The sequence below is a fragment of the Rutilus rutilus genome (assembly GCF_951802725.1).
Source record: "Rutilus rutilus genome assembly, chromosome: 21".
Taxonomy (NCBI): Eukaryota; Metazoa; Chordata; class Actinopteri; order Cypriniformes; family Leuciscidae; genus Rutilus; species Rutilus rutilus.
This window is the reverse complement of record NC_140226.1, coordinates 9,630,144-9,648,669: the sequence shown is the minus strand read 5'-3', so window position 1 is coordinate 9,648,669 and position 18,526 is coordinate 9,630,144. Positions and strand designations below refer to the sequence as shown.

General features: G+C 38.0%; 2 protein-coding genes across 3 annotated transcripts; one reads left to right on the top strand and one right to left on the bottom strand.

Annotated features, from left to right (window-relative positions):
• Positions 1 to 330: 330 nt before the first annotated feature.
• slc5a6b (solute carrier family 5 member 6) lies at positions 331 to 12,746 on the bottom strand. 2 transcript variants are annotated; one of them, XM_084392923.1, is made up of 16 exons: positions 12,344 to 12,746; positions 10,168 to 10,608; positions 9,973 to 10,038; positions 9,823 to 9,874; positions 9,671 to 9,738; positions 9,323 to 9,477; positions 7,485 to 7,625; positions 7,268 to 7,397; positions 7,064 to 7,152; positions 6,315 to 6,424; positions 6,079 to 6,149; positions 4,040 to 4,126; positions 3,449 to 3,606; positions 3,259 to 3,365; positions 850 to 971; positions 331 to 769 (listed from the first exon to the last, which is right to left on the bottom strand). In XM_084392923.1, the coding sequence occupies exons 2-16, from the start codon at positions 10,513 to 10,515 to the stop codon at positions 650 to 652; spliced, it is 1,824 nt and encodes a 607-aa protein (XP_084249049.1). In that variant the 5' UTR covers positions 10,516 to 10,608; positions 12,344 to 12,746; the 3' UTR covers positions 331 to 649. The 2 variants fall into 2 exon arrangements, with proteins under 2 accessions (XP_084249049.1, XP_084249050.1); XM_084392924.1 differs by having other exon boundaries at positions 3,259 to 3,362; positions 12,344 to 12,681.
• Positions 12,747 to 12,761: 15 nt separating this feature from the next.
• On the top strand, positions 12,762 to 17,902 carry cenpo (centromere protein O). The gene is made up of 6 exons (XM_084392922.1): positions 12,762 to 12,927; positions 13,601 to 13,746; positions 14,318 to 14,456; positions 14,558 to 14,826; positions 15,514 to 15,676; positions 16,751 to 17,902. Exons 1-6 carry the CDS (start codon positions 12,897 to 12,899, stop codon positions 16,858 to 16,860), a joined length of 858 nt encoding a protein of 285 aa, XP_084249048.1. The 5' UTR covers positions 12,762 to 12,896; the 3' UTR covers positions 16,861 to 17,902.
• The last annotated feature ends 624 nt before the right edge of the window (positions 17,903 to 18,526 follow it).

The window sequence follows — 18,526 nt, the reverse complement described above, 5'->3', positions numbered from 1 at the left end:
GTTTATAAAGTCAACAAGTCCAGGTCATATTTCACCCCAAAATCAAACTGACTAAAATAAAAAATAAGACATTACATTTTACTTTTTTGCAGTGTATCTTTATTTTGACGATAATTAAGCACATTTTCTTCCATAATTCCCATTACCGTAACACGAAACAAAATACAATTTTCATTCATGTAATATGAAAACAAAAATGTATTATTTTGATTGTGTTGTTTATTTGTACTTTAATGTCACAATGGGGAAAAAATGCTAATGGTCCTATTTTAATTTTAGGGTGAAATATGAGCCAGACTGGAGAGATTCACCCACAACAGCAGCAGCACATAATGCACACGTGTTTTATTAGAAAAGTTGATTTGCAGAACATTGCATTTGTACTTTACATCTTTACAGATATTAACATTTTAGTGCATGCTGTAAAATAGCTTTCATTGGTTTTGTATACAGCAGCTACACATACAAAAGAATACAAACGTGTCAGAAATATACAGTCCATTATACAAATGTACACCCAGGCACAAGTCTCTCTTCAACATAATAACAGTCAAACTGAACTCTTACCGTTTAGCATTACCGACACCATCAATATACAAAATATTTACAATACTTATCACTAGAGCACAGAGCACTTATGGCATTTCTGCTACACAGAGGTCTCTTGCTCCACATGAGACACTGGGTTTGATGGGAGAAATGTTTCTGTCTCTTCCTGTGTTCCAGCATCCTCCTTTACGTTCCCATTTATTTCTTTATGACCATCAATCTGCCAGAAGCAGTTTTACTACAGTAAAAATCACCCAAAGCAACAAGGCATTTTATTGTGGAGTCACAGTAGCGCCTTACCTTGTGTCGAGGATGGGACGCGCAGCAAGCGCTCGGCTCCACGAGCTTGTACAGAAGGGAACGTGCGGTTCTCACCACCGGATACACTGTGCCAGACGCCACATCGTCTCCTTTTGTTCGGCCTTTGCAGTAGAAAATGTTTTGCATATATATATATATATATAAATAATAAAACTGTATTTTTACATTTTCTGAAGATTTGAATGGTGCTTGCCCATTGTAACACTCAACACAACAATGCGAGGGTGTTGTAGGTGGTCGCCACAGTTTTTATTTATCAGTGTTATTTTAGTATTTCGAATTTTTATTTTATTTTTATAATTTTAATTTGAGCAATTTTAAGTTCTTTTGTCACTTTTATTTTTTTATTTCTAGTTTTAGTCATTTTACAACTTCAACTTATTTTTTTCATTTAGTTGACAAGGCAACAATTCTAATATTTATGTTTTTCTTAATATTTATGTTTCATTCATTTTTTTATTTCAGCTTTATGCTAACACTATACAATAAGGTTTCATTTGTTAGCATTAGTTAACATGAACGAACACTGAACAACAATAATTCTACATAATTTATTAATATTAGTCCATGTTAATTTTTTTACTTTTACAAATCAAAAGTTGTATTTGCTAACATTACTCAATGCACTGTGGACAAACATGAACAAACAATCCATCCATCCATCCATCTTCTACCGCTTATCCGGGACCGGGTCGCGGGGGCAGCAGTCTAAGCAGGGATGCCCAGACTTCCCTCTCCCTGGACACTTCCTCCAGCTCTTCCGGGGGGACACCGAGGCGTTCCCAGGCCAGCCGGGAGACATAGTCTCTCCAGCGTGTCCTAGGTCTTCCCCGGGGTCTCCTCCCGGTGGGACATGCCCGGAACACCTTCCCGGGAAGGCGTCCAGGAGGCATCCGGAAAAGATGCCCGAGCCACCTCAACTGACCCCTCTCGATGTGGAGGAGCAGCGGCTCTACTCTGAGCTCCTCCCGAGTGACCGAGCTTCTCACCCTATCTCTAAGGGATCGCCCAGCCACCCTGCGGAGAAAGCTCATTTCGGCCGCTTGTATCCGGGATATTGTCCTTTCGGTCATGACCCACAGCTCATGACCATAGGTGAGAGTAGGAACGTAGATTGACTGGTAAATCGAGAGTTATGAACAGAACCGGCGACAAAGGGCAGCCTTGCCGGAGTCCAACACGCACCGGGAACAAGTCTGACTTACTGCTGGCAATACGAACCAAGCTCCCGATCCGGTCGTACAGGGACCGGATAGCCCTTAGCAAAGGGCCCCGGACACCATACTCCCGGAGCACCCTCCACAGGCCGCCGTGAGGGACACAGTCGAATGCCTTCTCCAAATCCACAAAGCACATGTGGATTGGTTGGGCAAACTCCCATGAGCCCTCCAGCACCCTGTAGAGGGTATAGAGCTGGTCCAGTGTTCCACGACCGGGACGAAAACCACACTGTTCCTCCTGAATCCGAGGTTCTACTATCGGCCGGTTTCTCCTCTCCAGTACCCTGGCATAGACTTTCCCAGGGAGGCTGAGAAGTGTGATCCCCCTATAGTTGGAGCACACCCTCCGATCCCCCTTCTTGAAAAGAGGGACCACCACCCCGGTCTGCCAGTCCAAAGGTACTGTCCCCGACCGCCATGCGATGTTGCAGAGGCGTGTCAGCCAAGACAGCCCCACAACATCCAGAGACTTGAGGTACTCAGGGCGGATCTCCTCCACCCCCGATGCCTTGCCACCGAGGAGTTTTGAACAAACAATGAACAACTATATTTTTACTAACCTTTACTTTAACTTTAAACATTAATATAAATTGTTTTAAAAATATATCGCTTATTAGTTCATGTTAGTTAATGCATTTACTAATGTTAAGTAATGAGACCTTATTTTAAATTGTTATCCACTTTATTTCAATTTACACTAGTTTTAATAGTTTAAGTTTTAGTTAACCATAACACTGGTTGCTACGGAGTGGTTGCTCGGCCTTTCCGAGTCTAAGCGTGTGATTTCTCTATTGAAAATCTAGTCCACAACACTAAAGGCCAGGTTTACTAACAGCTTACGCCAATGCAAACCCTCTTTTGGCGTTAAAAAACATCTCAATTTACTAAAGACAAGCAGTGAAAAATTAGCACTGAAAAGGCGTGGACAGGGTTATTTCTGTGGCTGATCTTATTGCATACGCATTTGTAGGAGTTTCCCTTTCAGACTAAAATTTATAGGAGGACAGTTTTAAATCAATCATGCAAGGTGATTTACTAAGGTTTGCGCTAGTTAATTTACTGGTATTTGCGCCATTATTTACCACCCCAAAAAAAGCATGTCTTAAACCAGACGCTAATTCGCGCTGTAATAATACTATCAGAAGCTCTCGAGGTGACTGTTTCTCACCTGTCATGAAGCTGATAATGAGTCCGATAAGCACCACAGTGGAGGAGTTGAGCGCACTGTACCACATGTAGGACAGAGAGTAGAAGCCATGCAGCCCTACAGGTCTGCTGAAAAACAGAAAAAGCATTTCAATTCTTTCCCAAAATAGATGCATCTACATTACACTGCATGTTACTGATCTACAAGTCACCTGGCAGCATCTATGATGGTGATGTTGTCAGGGCCGGCTGCTACTGTGTTAGTAGAGTTGAATGGAGGAACTACAGAACTGGACATCCGAGACAAAAAGCCACCAATGCCAACCCAGAAAGCTATGAGCAGACCTGCAGCAAGTCCCGTTACAGCTCCCTGAATGAGAAAGAGAAAACGTCATTATGTTAAAAATTATTTACGCTGATTTCCACCACAGAATAAAAACATAAAAGGTAATTAATTATGACATTTTATCTCACAAATCACACAATTCAGATCTTATAGCTAAACTCGGAATTGTGAAAAGAAAAAGTCAAAATTGTGAGTAAAAACTCGCAATTGCAAGAAATAAAGTCAGAATTTTGAGATATAAAATTACAATTGCAAGAAAAAAGTCAGAATGGTGAGAAATAAACTCAGAATTGTGAGATAGAAACTCACAATCAATAGAAAACTAGTCAGAATTTCAAGTTATAAACTTGAAATCGTGGGGGGAATAAGTCAGAATTTTTATTTTTTACGTGCTGGTACAAGTTAACAAGTTTCTATAGAAGTTTGATGGTTTGATGAATTGAAAGAAGGAACTTACAATGCTATTGGCGCATGGGAAAAAGATGCCGAGACAGAACAGGCCGAGCAGTGGCCCACCGACCATCCCGAAGATACTGAGAGCAGCCTGGAAGCGAAACACACAACTAGAGGTTAAGTAAGCGATAACGTACATCCAGCCGATTGTTATCGCAAAACTAACCCTGACAGGATGATTGTGCCGGGTCTTGTATTATCTGGTTTATTTTGCGATAACAACAGACTGGATGTACATTATTCTGCTTATTACATGATTGATTCAAGTTCAAATCTTTAATTATCTCATTAAACCGCAAAGTTTCTGTGAAGAAGTAATTCCACGCAAGACGATTTTTCAGGCCAGACGAATGAACGAGTTCAAACAAAGTGGATATTTAAGGGATAGTGTTTCACTTTGAAGGGGTTGGATTGGAATGTATATGTAATGAGTGATTATAATCAAGGTATTCATCAATATTTTTCCTTCTAAATATTAAATGAGTTGAATGACTTCTCTGGAGATTTTACTGTGTTATAGAAGTTACCAGTGTGATTACTGAAATGTTCGTTTCATGTATTCTTTAATGTCTGTATTTGATATCTGAATGCAGTAACAGTGCTTGCTTATTTAGCCTGGCTTCCAGAAATGAAACAGGGACATGTTTTGTGTTTGAGAAAGGTCTTCAACGTGTTAAAACACATAGGGGTCATTGAAGCCAATAGTTTAAGGGACCATTTCTTTGTTAAAGCCTTACTTTAGACTAAAATGTAGCTCTCCTTGAGAAAGAACGCATTATCTTGATGTTTTGAGACGAGACTCCTGTTTATAGTTAGAGCCTGGCCAAATCCAACCTTGGAAAAGCTGTGTGTCGGTGTGTGTGTTAGTCTTCTTGCTTACAGGTTAAGGAACCACTGGCATTGTTGGAGATTGACTGAGTTGTTGTTCGAGACATGCTGGCACCCAGCAACCCAAATCTGAGAACTGGAAGGTCACGACGTGCCTAACTTCAGGGTCTGAGTGTCAGCTGCATAATCTATGGAGATATGCTTCAGTCTATCAGTATATGTTTCTTAGCCAATGAGAATCATTCAACCTGTAAGCAATGACGTAGCTTAGACCTTGGAAATGGTATAACTGCTGTGATCTTTGTAACTGTAAGCGGGGCGGCCTACGAACTCCTGTGTGAGTCTTGAAGCTGACTTCTGCTGATAAAACTGCAAACTATCTCTTCAGTAAAACTTTTCTTACATTTTTTATAATTCTGATTCCGAGTCTTCTTTCAAACATCTGGTCCTTGGGTCCTAAACTGTTAACCCCTAACAACTTATTACCCAGATTTTCACTAAATAAATAAAGATGGAAACATTGAAATGAGAAGAAACCGTTTTAAAATCTCTCCTTTTTATTAGCCCATTACAGTGTACAAAGCAATCGTTCTAACAAGATGAACATTTATAAACTCGCAATTCTGAAAAAAGCCAGAATTGTGAGATAAAACGACGTTGTGTGGGTTTTTAAGCATTGTGGTTTAAAAACAAGTGATTTTAAACAGTTGAAGCGCATTAAGCAGCGAAAGAGAACTAATTTCGCTGTGAGATTGTTTCTGAGCGATATCTGAGAGACACGTACACATTAAGCCGCTGATCATAGAGCGTGCGAGAACTGAATAGTTTTTTTTTGGCACCAAATTGGTCTTCAACGATTAAATACACACACTTATGTGTCAAAATGCCCATCTTTGCAAGTGTCCTAGTAAACATAGTCAGTTATGTCTTAAGTGAACAGTTGAGAAAGAAAATGCACGTGTAACAGTATATTGGATCCATGCATTTGGTCTTAAAGTGACAGCAGCCTAATAAACCTGCTGAAGTCTGTCATTAATGTTAATCAAACAACAAAAGAGAGAAAATCTCTCACTGCTCTTGACTGAATTACTTTTGTAGCTTTAATAAGAATTAATGTTTTTTTAATTTACACAGACAGGATATATTTTTGATTTCTTAAAATAAGCTGATTACAGCAATAATTCATCAGCACTTATAAAAAGCATGTATGCTTACCTGAAGAACTGAACTGTTCATCAAATGGACGACATAAGCCATAGCCAGACATATAATCCCATATGATACGGCTGGATGAGGAATATAATCATCCATTATAAACATGCTCACTGAAAGCTTCATTTGATCACTTTGAGCAAAAGGGGAAATCAGATGAAACATTCTATCATTGTGCATCAGTGGGAAGACGGAAATCATTTCAAATAGAGAGCTAAACATTCAAGATAATGTCTCACCCAGCATCTTCGAGAGCAGAGTGGCTCTGGCCTCCGTCATTGAGTAATGGGGTTTGATCAGATCCATTATGGTCACCGTGGCCAGTGAGTTCAACGCTGAGGATATTGTACTGTGAATGAGAATGAGAACATTTCCGTTTTATTTTACAAATAAAGTTTGCTTTTTACATTTTTAAGCATGCTTGTGCACCGACTATTGTCTTTAGCTATATCTCTGCAGAATGTAAGTTTATTATAGAGACAAAAGTAAACAAAGCAGATTTGCATGAATATGCACTACCATTTAAAAGTTTGAGTATGATTTTATTTGAAAGAAATTCAAATTTATTTGACAGTAAAGACATTTATATCCATTTCAAATAAATTTCTTTTCATAATAAACTTCATATTTATCAAATAATCATTTTCAGAATCAATTTTCTACAAACATACGAAGCAGCTCAACTCTTTTCAACATTAATAATAATTGTTTCTTGACTCTCAAATCAGCATATTATAATGATTTCTGAAGGATCATGTGACACTGTAGACTGGAGTAATGATGCTAAAAAAACTCAGCTTTGATCACAGCAATAAATTACATTTGAATATTTACATTTATGCATTTTGCATTTCATTATTTTTGGGGGGCATTTTGATTATTCAAAATCATTCTCATTGAACATTGCCATTAGATTCTTACTATAATAGTCATTTTTCTTTTACTTAAATATGATTTGTGAAATATGATTGCGGGTTAATAATGTTACCTGAGAGATGCACTGAACAAACACGCCACAAACAATCCAGGAAGTCCAGGGAAGTTTTGTAACATGTCCATGACAAAGTAGAGCACCATCTATAAAGTCAAAGAACATCACAGAAATTCACTATTCCATTCAGGAGCTATATATGCAGTCTGTTGTTCAACTATAAGATCATTGTAAATGTGGTACTAGTTTGGTGCTGCTAACCTGGTCTTTGGATGTGATGTACTGCTGTTCTAAAGGGCTGTTGTTACCGTAGCAAGCGTACATGACCAGCCCCATGAGACAACTGAGCATTAAGGCCACCTGAAGACACGGAAACACCATATAGCAGGACCTGCACAAGAATTACGACACATAAGTAAGAAGGACAGTTATAAAGTTCATCTGAGAGCCTTTGGGGTCTGGTAAAAGGAGCGCTTACATGACGGCTTCTTTCTCCGTGCGAGAACTGAGGTACCTCTGAACCTGAGCCTGGTTCACTCCATAGAGAGACAGCATCAGGAACACTCCTCCAACACCTAACGTCCAGAACGTGTGTCTCACCGTTGGGTCAGGATTCAGGCTGAACAGACAGAGTCAGTCAACTGGAGAAATGACTTTGAGTATCAATACAATATCATTCATGTCAGTAGCACAAACAGTACAGGATGAGTTACATGTCTAGATTTAATACTTAGGATTTGAGGTTTGTTCCTTTCACTACTTATGTGCTGAGGCAGTCAGAAGATTTAGAAAGGTCTCAAGGTCAAAACTTGGTATTAAAGCGAGAAGTCATTTAGTACAGGGGTTTTTAACCTCAAGAAAAATAGAAGCAGAAAATACATTTGTTAGGGAAGGTAAAAGTTAAAAACACATTACACTAAGATATTAAATGAATGTAATAATTTAACACATTGACCAATTTCAAGTTTCAGCCAGATAGAAATGATGAGATTAACATCACAATTATTTTATTTATTAACATATTTATTATTTTAGTAGTGCTGTAAAATAGATTGATTGCGATTAATCGCATCTAAGATAAAAGTTTGTTCATATAATGTGTGTGTGTGTGTATATATATATACACACACACACACACACACACACACATATATATAAACAAATGTTTATGTTAGATGCGATTAATTGATTTGACAGCACTAATATTTATTTAAACATTTATTATTTTTAACAGTCCTAGTTTTAACAGTAGAAAATAATTTATCAGCTTTGGAACAATATTGTGAAAAGTGGTATAATATATGTGACCCTGGATCACAAAACCAGTCACAAGTCGCACGGGTATATTTGTGGCAATAGCCAACAATAACATTGTATGGGCCAAATTTATTGATTTTTCTTTTATGCCAAAACTCATAAGGATATTAAGTAAAGATCATGTTCCATGAAGATATTTTGTACATTTCCTACCGTAAATATATAAAACATTTATTTTTGTGAGTGAATGCAACACAATCGCGAACATAAATTGGCAACTTTAAAGGCGATTTGTTTCAATATTTTTTTTTGCACCCTCAGATTTTCAAATAGTTGTATCTAGGTCAAATATTGTCCTAACAAACCATACATCAATGGAAAGCTTATTTATTCAGCTTTCATGTGATGTATACATCTCAATTTAAAAAAAATTGACCCATGTGACTGGTTTTGTGGTCCACATTGAACATTAAAAGGATAGTTCTTCCAAATATATAAATTCTGTCATCATTTACTCACCGTCAAGTTGTTCCAAACCTGTATGAATTTCTCTCTTCTGCTGAACACAAAAGAAGATATTTTGAAGAATATGGGTAACCAGACAGTTGATGGACCCCATTGACTTCCACAGTATGGAAAAAAATACTATGGAAGTCAATGGGGCCCATCAACTGGTTGGTTCCCAACATTCTTAAAAATTTCTTCCTTTGTGTTCAGCAGAAGAAAGAAACTCATACAGGTTTGAAACAACTTGAGGGTGAGTGACTGACTGAATGAATGAAGCATTTATATAGCACTTTCATATGTACTAATGTACACTCAAAGCCCTTTACAACCATGTCAGGGTTCTCTCCTCAAACACCAGTTGTTTGCAGCATCCCGGATGATGTGATGGCAGCCACAGTACAAAGGCGCCAGTGCGCTCACCACACACCAGCTATAGTGATCGAGCCAATTCAGTGGATGGGGGTGATGAGGAGGCCATGATTGATAAGGGCCAAATGGAGGGAATTTAGCCAGGACACCAGGGTTACACCAAACCAGTTCAAGTGAACTTACTCGAAGCCAGAGATGCGTCCACCGTCTCTGACTTTAACCCAGGTCTCAGACAGACCACCAGCCTGCTGAACGCCCACAATGATGACGGCCAGCTGACCAGTAAACATGACTACTGTCTGAAAAACATCGGTCCACACCACGGCCTTCAGCCCACCCTACCAGGAGGACAAACGTGCTAAAATTATTACAACTTCTTTCAGACAATGAAAACAAACTAGCAAATTAAAATGGATTGACGTATAAATGTTTAGATGCAGCGCAAGCTGATGAAAGTTTACAAAGACAGACATTTTTTCTGTAAATCCATATCATGTTGACCTTAAATAACAAAAAAACAAAAAATCTTACCAGTGCCGTATATAGAGTGCAGACTAACCCAGTTGCCAGTACTGCTCCCCATAAATGAAAACCAGTAACTAGAGACAGACATATGTCAAAGCAGAGACATTTATGTATTAAATATAATGTTAATATTTATTGGAAATTTGTTGCAACATTACCTGCATTCAGTGCAAGAGCCGGTGTATAGATGCCAACACCCACATAAATGACCTGCAAAAAAGACCCACACAGTAACTCTCTGAGCCACTGAATGCATTAAATATGCAAAAATGGAAACTTTATTTCACAACAGAGATGCTAGAGCTTACCATCTGAAAAATAAATGTAACAGTGCCACATATACGGACGGCTTTACAGAAGCGCAGCTCCAAATACTGCAGGCGAATGAGACGTGAGCATGTTTAATAAAGGCATCAATGACAAAAGAACAGGTTAGTGGTGCAAAAACTCGCCTAGAGTGTTGTTATGGGGTTACTAGGGTGGTCTCTAAATAATATGTGTACCTGATAAACACTGGTGAGGTGCAGTCTGTAGAACACAGGAATGAAAATGTGTGCTGGTATCAGGAGACCCAGAATATAAGAGCAGCCAATGAACCAATACTGCGTGCCATTGGTGTAGACTTCAGCCGGCGTGCCAATGACGGCCACAGCCGACTGGAAGGTGGCCATGAGAGACAGAGAGAGCGGCAGGCACTTCATGCTCCTGTCTGCGAACAGAAACTCTCGCGTGGTGCTCTGGCGACCTCCGGTGAAGGCGTAGTACAGCCCGATGGACATGGAGGCCACCAACAGCAACGCAAATATCACATAATCAATAATAGTGAAGTACTTGGCTGCCGATGGATCCATACTGAGACTTCAGGCATGAAGCGTGATTTTAAAGTCTCTGTTGCGTGATCAGGACAAAGGTCAAAGCCATCGGCTTGCAAATCTGATGACGACCTGAAACATGTCACACACACACACACACACACACACACACTGATAGAACATTCAGTACTTACTCAATCAGGTCAGGATTTCATGTTATGCTAGTATGTTGACATTTAAAGTTGGCATCTATTTTTTAAATGCATGTTATGTGTATGGTGAACATTTCATACATGTATACGTCTCATTTGTATAATCAACATTTTATAACTAGACCTTCTGATGAAAACTTTTGCAATCATTTAGTCTGCTTAAAGTACAAAATGCATGTTACAGATCTTTTTGTGAACGATTCATCCATGTTTGCATTTAATTTTTTTAACTTCTAGTCTAGACTTCGGACTTCTCTCTGGTGACGTTTGAAGGTCTTCTCTAATCATTTAGTCCGCTTAAAACTCGCCTGCAAGTTCACGTTTATCTGCCTCTGCTTTTGAATGCCACGCCCACATCTCAAAATCCATCCAATCAACAACTGATGCTTGGAATCAAGTTCCCGCCCTACATTTTTTCTTTTCGGATAATCTCGGGTGCAAGTTACATCTGTCTCTAGTACTTCGTTTTCATTGTGACTTTAAGAAAGTACCACTATACCACAGCACAGTTACTGCCCGCTTTTTAGTGGCCTTAGTTCTTCTAGGCGTTTTTGGATAGATGCCTTGAATCAAACCAAGCAGCTCTGAGATGAATCACAACATCACAACATTTCAATTGAAGCAAGAAAGTATTTGAAAAATCTGGAAATGGCGAAATATGACTGTGAACCTACCCAACGTCAACATGAAATCAAAAAGGACCCCATTCTATAACACATAGCTGGTATTATTGTGCAGAATTGCATCACCAATTCCTCTTATTTTTAACCCTAGTTACATTTCAACCAATTAGTAGTATGAGAACACATTTTTCACATCCAATCAATTTCCATTTAATAAAATCACATCCCAGCCTCCATTTTAACACATTGAATATCCTCTTCCCTTGGAAATATGTCACATAGACCTAATAAAATAATGACTTCGGGAGCAAACAATCTACGTCATCCCATTAGGTACTGTGAATTGTGACCTGAATTAGCATCAATAATATTTATTTTAAATTCCATGTCTACAGTACTTTGGTGGATCTCAATTGAAATATGTGCTGTATTGCAAAAATCAGCAATTATCATCTTTTTCATTATGTTAAAATTGCACAGATTAATGGCTTAAATGCAAGTGTATAACATAATTTAACAACCTCAGATCTCAAAGTGAGACTGTCAAGAAAGATTTAAACTACATTTACATATATGCATGTATATATCAAATTCTATACAGAGAAAATATAAATTTTACTTTCAAAACCCAACAGTAATACTCTAAAGAGTACGGTCATTTTAAAGTACCATGTTACATATCACAGTGCGATGGTATTAGCATGTTTTTTTAAGAGTCCAAGGGGTTAATAAAGGAAGGTGAACACTTCCCTACCAGGCACTGCAGGGTTAACAGGTCCTGGCAGTTGTACTAGACTGCAATTTCAACTTTACCCCAAATGCACTCCCTTGGACCATAATTCATGTAAAAGTGTAAATATGTTAGCATTTACTGAATGATCTACCCAGTTATCCCTACCATTAGTTAGTGAAACGTAATAGCACTTCCTTGTTATCGTTGGTTAGTTGTTGGACGCATGCTGCTGTGTGTTCCTCATCAACACAAGCACAACTAATGCGTTACATGTTTGCTCCACATGCAGGTGTTCTTACCTAAAGTAGTCTGTCAATCAGATCAGATGGAGCTTCATACACTTCATGTGTCATCCGGGGGGCAGACAGTGAAGAATCACTGTCAGTGTTGCACTAATACACTCCTCCTAGTGTGACAGTTGCCATCACGCCTGAAGGTTACAGACTGACTGAGCCACTTTGTCACAGTCAAACACCTGTGTGCACCTTACAATTTACGATCTCTAAATATACTCAGTGATAGTTAACGTGTTTCCCACCACACACATATGCAGCTGTTTTTTTGTTTTGTTTTGTTTTGTTTTTATATAAAATTGATATGAAATAATAATATGCGCATTACAATACAAAATGCATCCACGTGGGGAAAAATAGAGCGTAGTAATGAACCCAGCCAGCTTACGTGGCTGCGCAAACAGCGCGCAGTGATGACGCTCTAGAGCGCGGTTTGTGTTTTAGCTTCCGAGGTGACACGTGACACACGTGACACAACAGCGCGCCAGAATTCCAAACATTCGATTTACAAAGAAACAAATAAACAAAAGTAAAATATTCGCGCGTCAAGAACATAGTAATGGACAGCCAAATGGAACCAATGGAGCACGGTAAACTTAGGCAGTTTGTTAACATCTAAATGTGTCATATAGCAAGACGTTTTAAAAACAGCTTGTATGTGTTAGGCTATAGTAACGTTATATACCTTATGGACACGCATGAATACATTTATTCTTCTTTTCTATTATTTTCTAGATGTCACAAAAACGTTTTGATTTTTAAGTGTATGCTTACATGCCTGGAATTAATATGGCAGACACTATATACAACTCAACTCACTTTATTGTCAATAAATTGACAAAAAAAAAGAAGTAACTGCATCAACAAGTAACATTACACTACAATCAAAATGTCACTTGTTTTGTTTTACAGATTCAGTTCAGTCAGTTTAATCCAATTCATAAAGAGTTAATAAATAGATATATTCTTCATCCTGATATCAAAGTCTTCTACATCATTTTTCATAATAATCCATAAAAGATGATTAATCTCATTTAATTTTCTCTTATTAAAATATGATAACTTCTAAGGTGAGAGGTTCATCATTATTATAGTTTTGATGACTTTTTATTTTTATTTTGATGACAATTATTCTACAATGTGGAAAACATTCCTACTAAAAATGAGTAGCTATATCCTTTGTCTGGTGGTGTAAGCATATTTTCACTTACTCTGTAATTGTTTTTAATGCACCCTGTGTTTATGTGTCATGTTATATATCAGGTGTTCTGAATCACCTGATGGCTTTAGAGAGAGGTATGAGACAGCAGGACCAGCATCAGTCTGAGAGGTTAGAGATGCTCAAGGTCAAAGCTCTGACCCTCCGTGCCAAAAGAGATCAACTCAAACGTCAGACAGACGCCATCAAAGTGAGACTGCTTTGAAATAGTAAAGAGACTCTAATATGTGACTTTCTCTTTGATATTTGGTAGAAAATGAGTAGCATAAATGTATTTATGTTACTGAGTAGCATCTAATTCAGTCATGAAACTCTTGAGGGTGCAGCCTGATACGTCCTTTACATGCAATCTGCAAGCAATCACATCATTACTGCATGGCAATGAGAACATTTAAATGGTCTGGTCCATTGTTTGCTGTAAGCTAGTCCTGCAGTGCGCCATCAGAATTCCATGAATTCGTCATTCATCTAATTTTATGATAATAGTGATGTTCACAACACACAACTGTAATGAATCAAACAACACAGATAAACGTTGTCACTGGATTCACTTTTAGAATGATTTTTTCCCAGCTCATGAACATTAACAACATTCATAACCAATCAGAAACCACTCAATCTTTTAAAGCGGCGGATGGCAAGTGCAGCACGTGCTTATAGCAAACACAAGGTTACTGTGCGACGGTGTAAATGCTAATATAGTTATCTTTAGTTATTCTTGGTGTAAATGGGCCTTACTGTAAAATGATTGTCATTGTCAGATCCTTAAAGATAAAATCAGCAAAGATCTTCCTTTACAAGATGATGATGATGCTGGCGGCCTCATAGAGATGCAGCAGTCTTTGTTAACTGCTTGGAAAATGCAGTTGAAAGACCTTCAGCGTGCTCATCACTTAATTGGTAATTATATTCACATCCCGTTTTAATGGTGATATTGATCAGTCCTAGAGTGATCATGCTTCTGTTTAGGCCTGATCGAATGTTCTGTTTTTTTTTATTAGGTGGCTATGATTTGGTGGAGTGTAAGGAAGGGAAAAGTGTGTGTGTGTCTTTTCACACAGCTTTTGAGGGTGTGTATTTGGACACATATAACATGGAGCTGGATGTGACGCGCACCGTGCAGATCTCCCGCCATAACATCCCACCGTCATTACCACTCGAGAGTTTTGCCAAACAGAGCCTGCAGAAAGACCTGAAAGCCTTCCTGCAAACCCTCAGCCAGAACCTCAATGCTTTAGCTGGTCGCAGACAGCAGGTCTCCCTCGTCAAGGTATTTTATATATCGATTTTTTTCTTTTTTATATATATATTTATGTATAAACTGTATATAAATATATATATATATCATTCACAGGAATAAAGTACATGCTCTCTTATGCTCACCAAGGCTACATGTATTTAATCAACATACAGTAAAAACAATAATGTTTTCTATTTTAACATATATTTCAGAATGTAATTTATTCCTGTGACGCAAAGCTGAATTTACCATTCTAAAATAATGATTTGCTGCTTCCCTAATGTGAAGTATATCCAAGTGAAACAGCTTCTCAAACAATAAAAATGTAGGGCGGGACTTGACTTTGTCCATCAGGAATTGATTGGATGGTTGTGGTTTGCTATTGGTGGATCTCATGTGAGTGACAGGTTGTCCCGCCTTCGAGTCAGAGAAGAGATATCACTGCAAGAGGGAGGGGAAGTTATTTTGATGAAAGATTATGAGGGCATATGAATTTTAAATTGTGATATGCACGGATAAATCATTTATATAAAAAAAAATAAAGATTCCATAAAAAACAGTAGTAGTTTTGTAGAAATGGTGATAGTTTTTCAGTGAATAGATTTTTTTGATTAATCGAAAGTTCAAAAGAACAGCATTTATTTGAATTGTAAATCTTTTGTAAATCTTTTTGATCAATTTAATGCATCCTTGCATTCTCTCCTGTCTTTGCCACAGGAACTCGTTGGTTCGGTGGAGGTGATGGAGAGCAATCAGCTGTGCAATATTCTCGTGCTCATGTGTACAGAACAAGGAGAGACTCGCAAAGCTGTTCTGTGCACACTGGAGTATGGAGATCTCACACAATGTCTCCCAACACGTGTCAGCATTGAGAGTGAAGGTACGGCACATCGCAATTGAATTGACCCGAGATAAGCGCGACCCGTGCTTACGATTTCTCGCTTGGAAGAGAACATTCCTGTAGCACAAACAGTATACCATGACACTAGCAACAAGGAATGCATGAACTGACAAAAATAAAAAAAATGTGTTGCTTGTGTGATATGTGATATAAGTCACTTTGGATAAAATAGATGCAAATTTAACAGAACATATTAATATGAATTATTTAAAGGGACAGTTCACCCCCCAAAAAATTAAAATTCTGTCATCATATACTCACCTTCAGGTCGTTCCAAACCTGTAAGTCTTTGGTTAATCTTCGAAACACAATTTAACCTGAGAGGTTTCTGTCCCTCCATTGAAGGTTCAGGTAACCAAAACTTAGAAGATCATAAAGCATTGTAAAATGAGTCAAGCGGTTTAATCCAAGGCTTGTGAAGAGACACAATCGCTTCATATGATGAACAGATTTGCTAATGCTTTATTCTCATATAAACACACATGCATATAGCACATAACAAATGGTACATGGAAACTCATGATAGCATCACGTGCTAGATTAGAACAAACAAGCCTCATCGGTTCTCATGCATCACACACATCTTTACCATATATGATGTGCTCTGTGTATGTGTGTAGATCATTGTTTAGATGAAATCTGTCCATCATATAATGTAATCATATCTCTTAACAAGACTTGGATTAAACCACTTGATTCATTTCACAACGCCTATTACCTGGACTTTCAATGGAGGGATTACCTCTTTAATATGAAACGATTTTCAGTAAAATCACTCAAGGTCTTTTAAACATTGAATGGATATTATTCTTACATGGGCTGGGATGAAGTGTGAGATTACAAAGCATTTTTATCTGCTATTTTTCATGCACTAAAAAATGTAAATCAAATGAAGTGCTTATCAGATTATGAAGTTGTTTTAGGGTAAATGTATGTGCTTTTGGCAATAAGGGCGGACACATAAAGCATGCACTTTCTTTATTTAAAGATTTGAAAAAAGAAAAGGAACTGAGATTACATTAATTTTGTGTATATTTGCTTTCATTTTTGTAGATAAAACCATTTCGGAATCTCCACAGTGGAAGAAAAACCAGTCGCTGCTCCTGGAGTCTCCAGCTCATACGGCTCTCCTGACCATGAGGAGGATGGGAAGCATTGCTTAAGGAAATCAATTCATTTAATGTAAATAATGTTCTGTGATAGTGCAGTTAAAAACCCGACAGCTCTATTAATGAGCTCATATAACAGAGAGATGCGTCAGAGGTAGATTAGCATGCACATGAGGAAACAAACTATTTAGAATGATCTAAAAGTTAAAAATGTCCTTAAGGACAAATAAAGATTCATCTGACAACCATATTCTCAAGCATACCTTGTTAAATATGTTCTATAGTGTTGAGAAAGCTCCTTATTTTCTGTCGTAGTTTTTCTCTCTGCAGTTGTTTCAGTCTTTCTTTATACCCTCGGTAACACTCTTCCTGATACATCAGCTCTCTCTGGGAGATGCTGTCGATCAACGCCAGGTTTTTCAGCTGTAGAATAGATAGCTGACCATTCTCCGACGCTTTGAATCTCATAGATGGAGATGAATCATCTTGCTTGACAAAAAATGATGCTGATTTAGCAAACCTCTGTTGGTTATCATCCTCAAAGGTTTGAATAGAGGATAAAGCTCTGATTGCTGGGGCAGATTTGGAGAATCGGGTCTTGTTTGCGTCGTTTGCCATCCTGACCTCTGATATGGTCCTCATTGTGTTGTTTATTGTCGCGTGCGGTTCGCAAAACTTTAATTGCAGCAGCCGTTTGTGCTCTTTCAGCACGATCTGTCGTTCCTGCTCCAGCAGTCTGAGGTTGAGTCTGTGTTTGGTGCTGATGCTGTGTAGTTTCCTCTGAAGATAGACGTCCTCTTTGTGGTTCAGCAGTCTTACGTCCATGTAAATGAAAGACTTGGGTTTCTTAATGCTTGGCTGTGTTGTCATTTCGAGATGTTTCTTGAAACAAATACTGTAAATTGAACACACAACCTTTTTTTTTTTTTTTGGTTGAGCACACATGCAGATTTATTTTACAAACACACACAAATGTCTCAGAAGCTTCAAACTTGTAGACCACAATGATTGCTCGAAGGCTAACTTATTTTATGAAAATATGTATGTGTATGGACATTGTGTATACATAATAAATGCAAGTTTACTGTACCTGAAACTGCTGCATATGTTTTCTAGTCTTGTACGAGCCCGCATCTGCTGCTATGACACTTAAACATAACATGTCTTTCCTTCTGTCAGGTTTCAGAGTTTTGAGTTTCAAAGTCGCTCGGTCACATGATCACTATTGTGTCGATAATGACAATGTAAAGCTGGAAGATTGGACTCTTCAGACCAAATTCAGGCCTTATCTACATTTAATAGCTCACAACTCATTTAAGACGTTTGAAAATTCTGTCATCATTTACTGTATGAATTTCTTTCTTTCTTACTGTATGAAGATATGTTGAAGAATGTTGTTAACCAAACAGTTGATGAACTTCATTGGCTTACATACTTGCAGTAGCCTATTGTTTTTTCCCCATACTGTAGAAGTCAATTGGGCCCATCTATTGTTTGGTTACCTATATTCTTGAGGTAATGAATGACAGAATTTTCATTTTTGGGTCAACTATCACTTTAAGCCTTGCATTATGTATATTTTGAGATATATAAATGTACTCTTATAATGTTTCATAGTATAGTTTACACTAAAATACGATAGTTACTTCGGTTATTGCTACTGAAGGAATAGCGTTACTAAGTATAGTAAATTAATTTGGAATCTCCTTCAAACCGTCTC

What these genes read in the sequence shown, in the direction of transcription:
- slc5a6b (XM_084392923.1), bottom strand. Translation starts at nt 10,515, where the DNA reads ATGGATCCATCGGCAGCCAAGTACTTCACTATTATTGATTATGTGATA. An exon ending in GGACGCATCTCTGGCTTCGA is followed by an intron (nt 7,626 to 9,322) that starts GTAAGTTCACTT and finishes CTGTCTGTTCAG; the next exon opens with CCTGAATCCTGACCCAACGG. An exon ending in CGTCCCATCCTCGACACAAG is followed by an intron (nt 770 to 849) that starts GTAAGGCGCTAC and finishes TGCTTCTGGCAG; the next exon opens with ATTGATGGTCATAAAGAAAT.
- cenpo (XM_084392922.1), top strand. Translation starts at nt 12,897, where the DNA reads ATGGACAGCCAAATGGAACCAATGGAGCACG. An exon ending in GTCAGACAGACGCCATCAAA is followed by an intron (nt 13,747 to 14,317) that starts GTGAGACTGCTT and finishes TGTCATTGTCAG; the next exon opens with ATCCTTAAAGATAAAATCAG. An exon ending in GCGTGCTCATCACTTAATTG is followed by an intron (nt 14,457 to 14,557) that starts GTAATTATATTC and finishes TTTTTTTATTAG; the next exon opens with GTGGCTATGATTTGGTGGAG.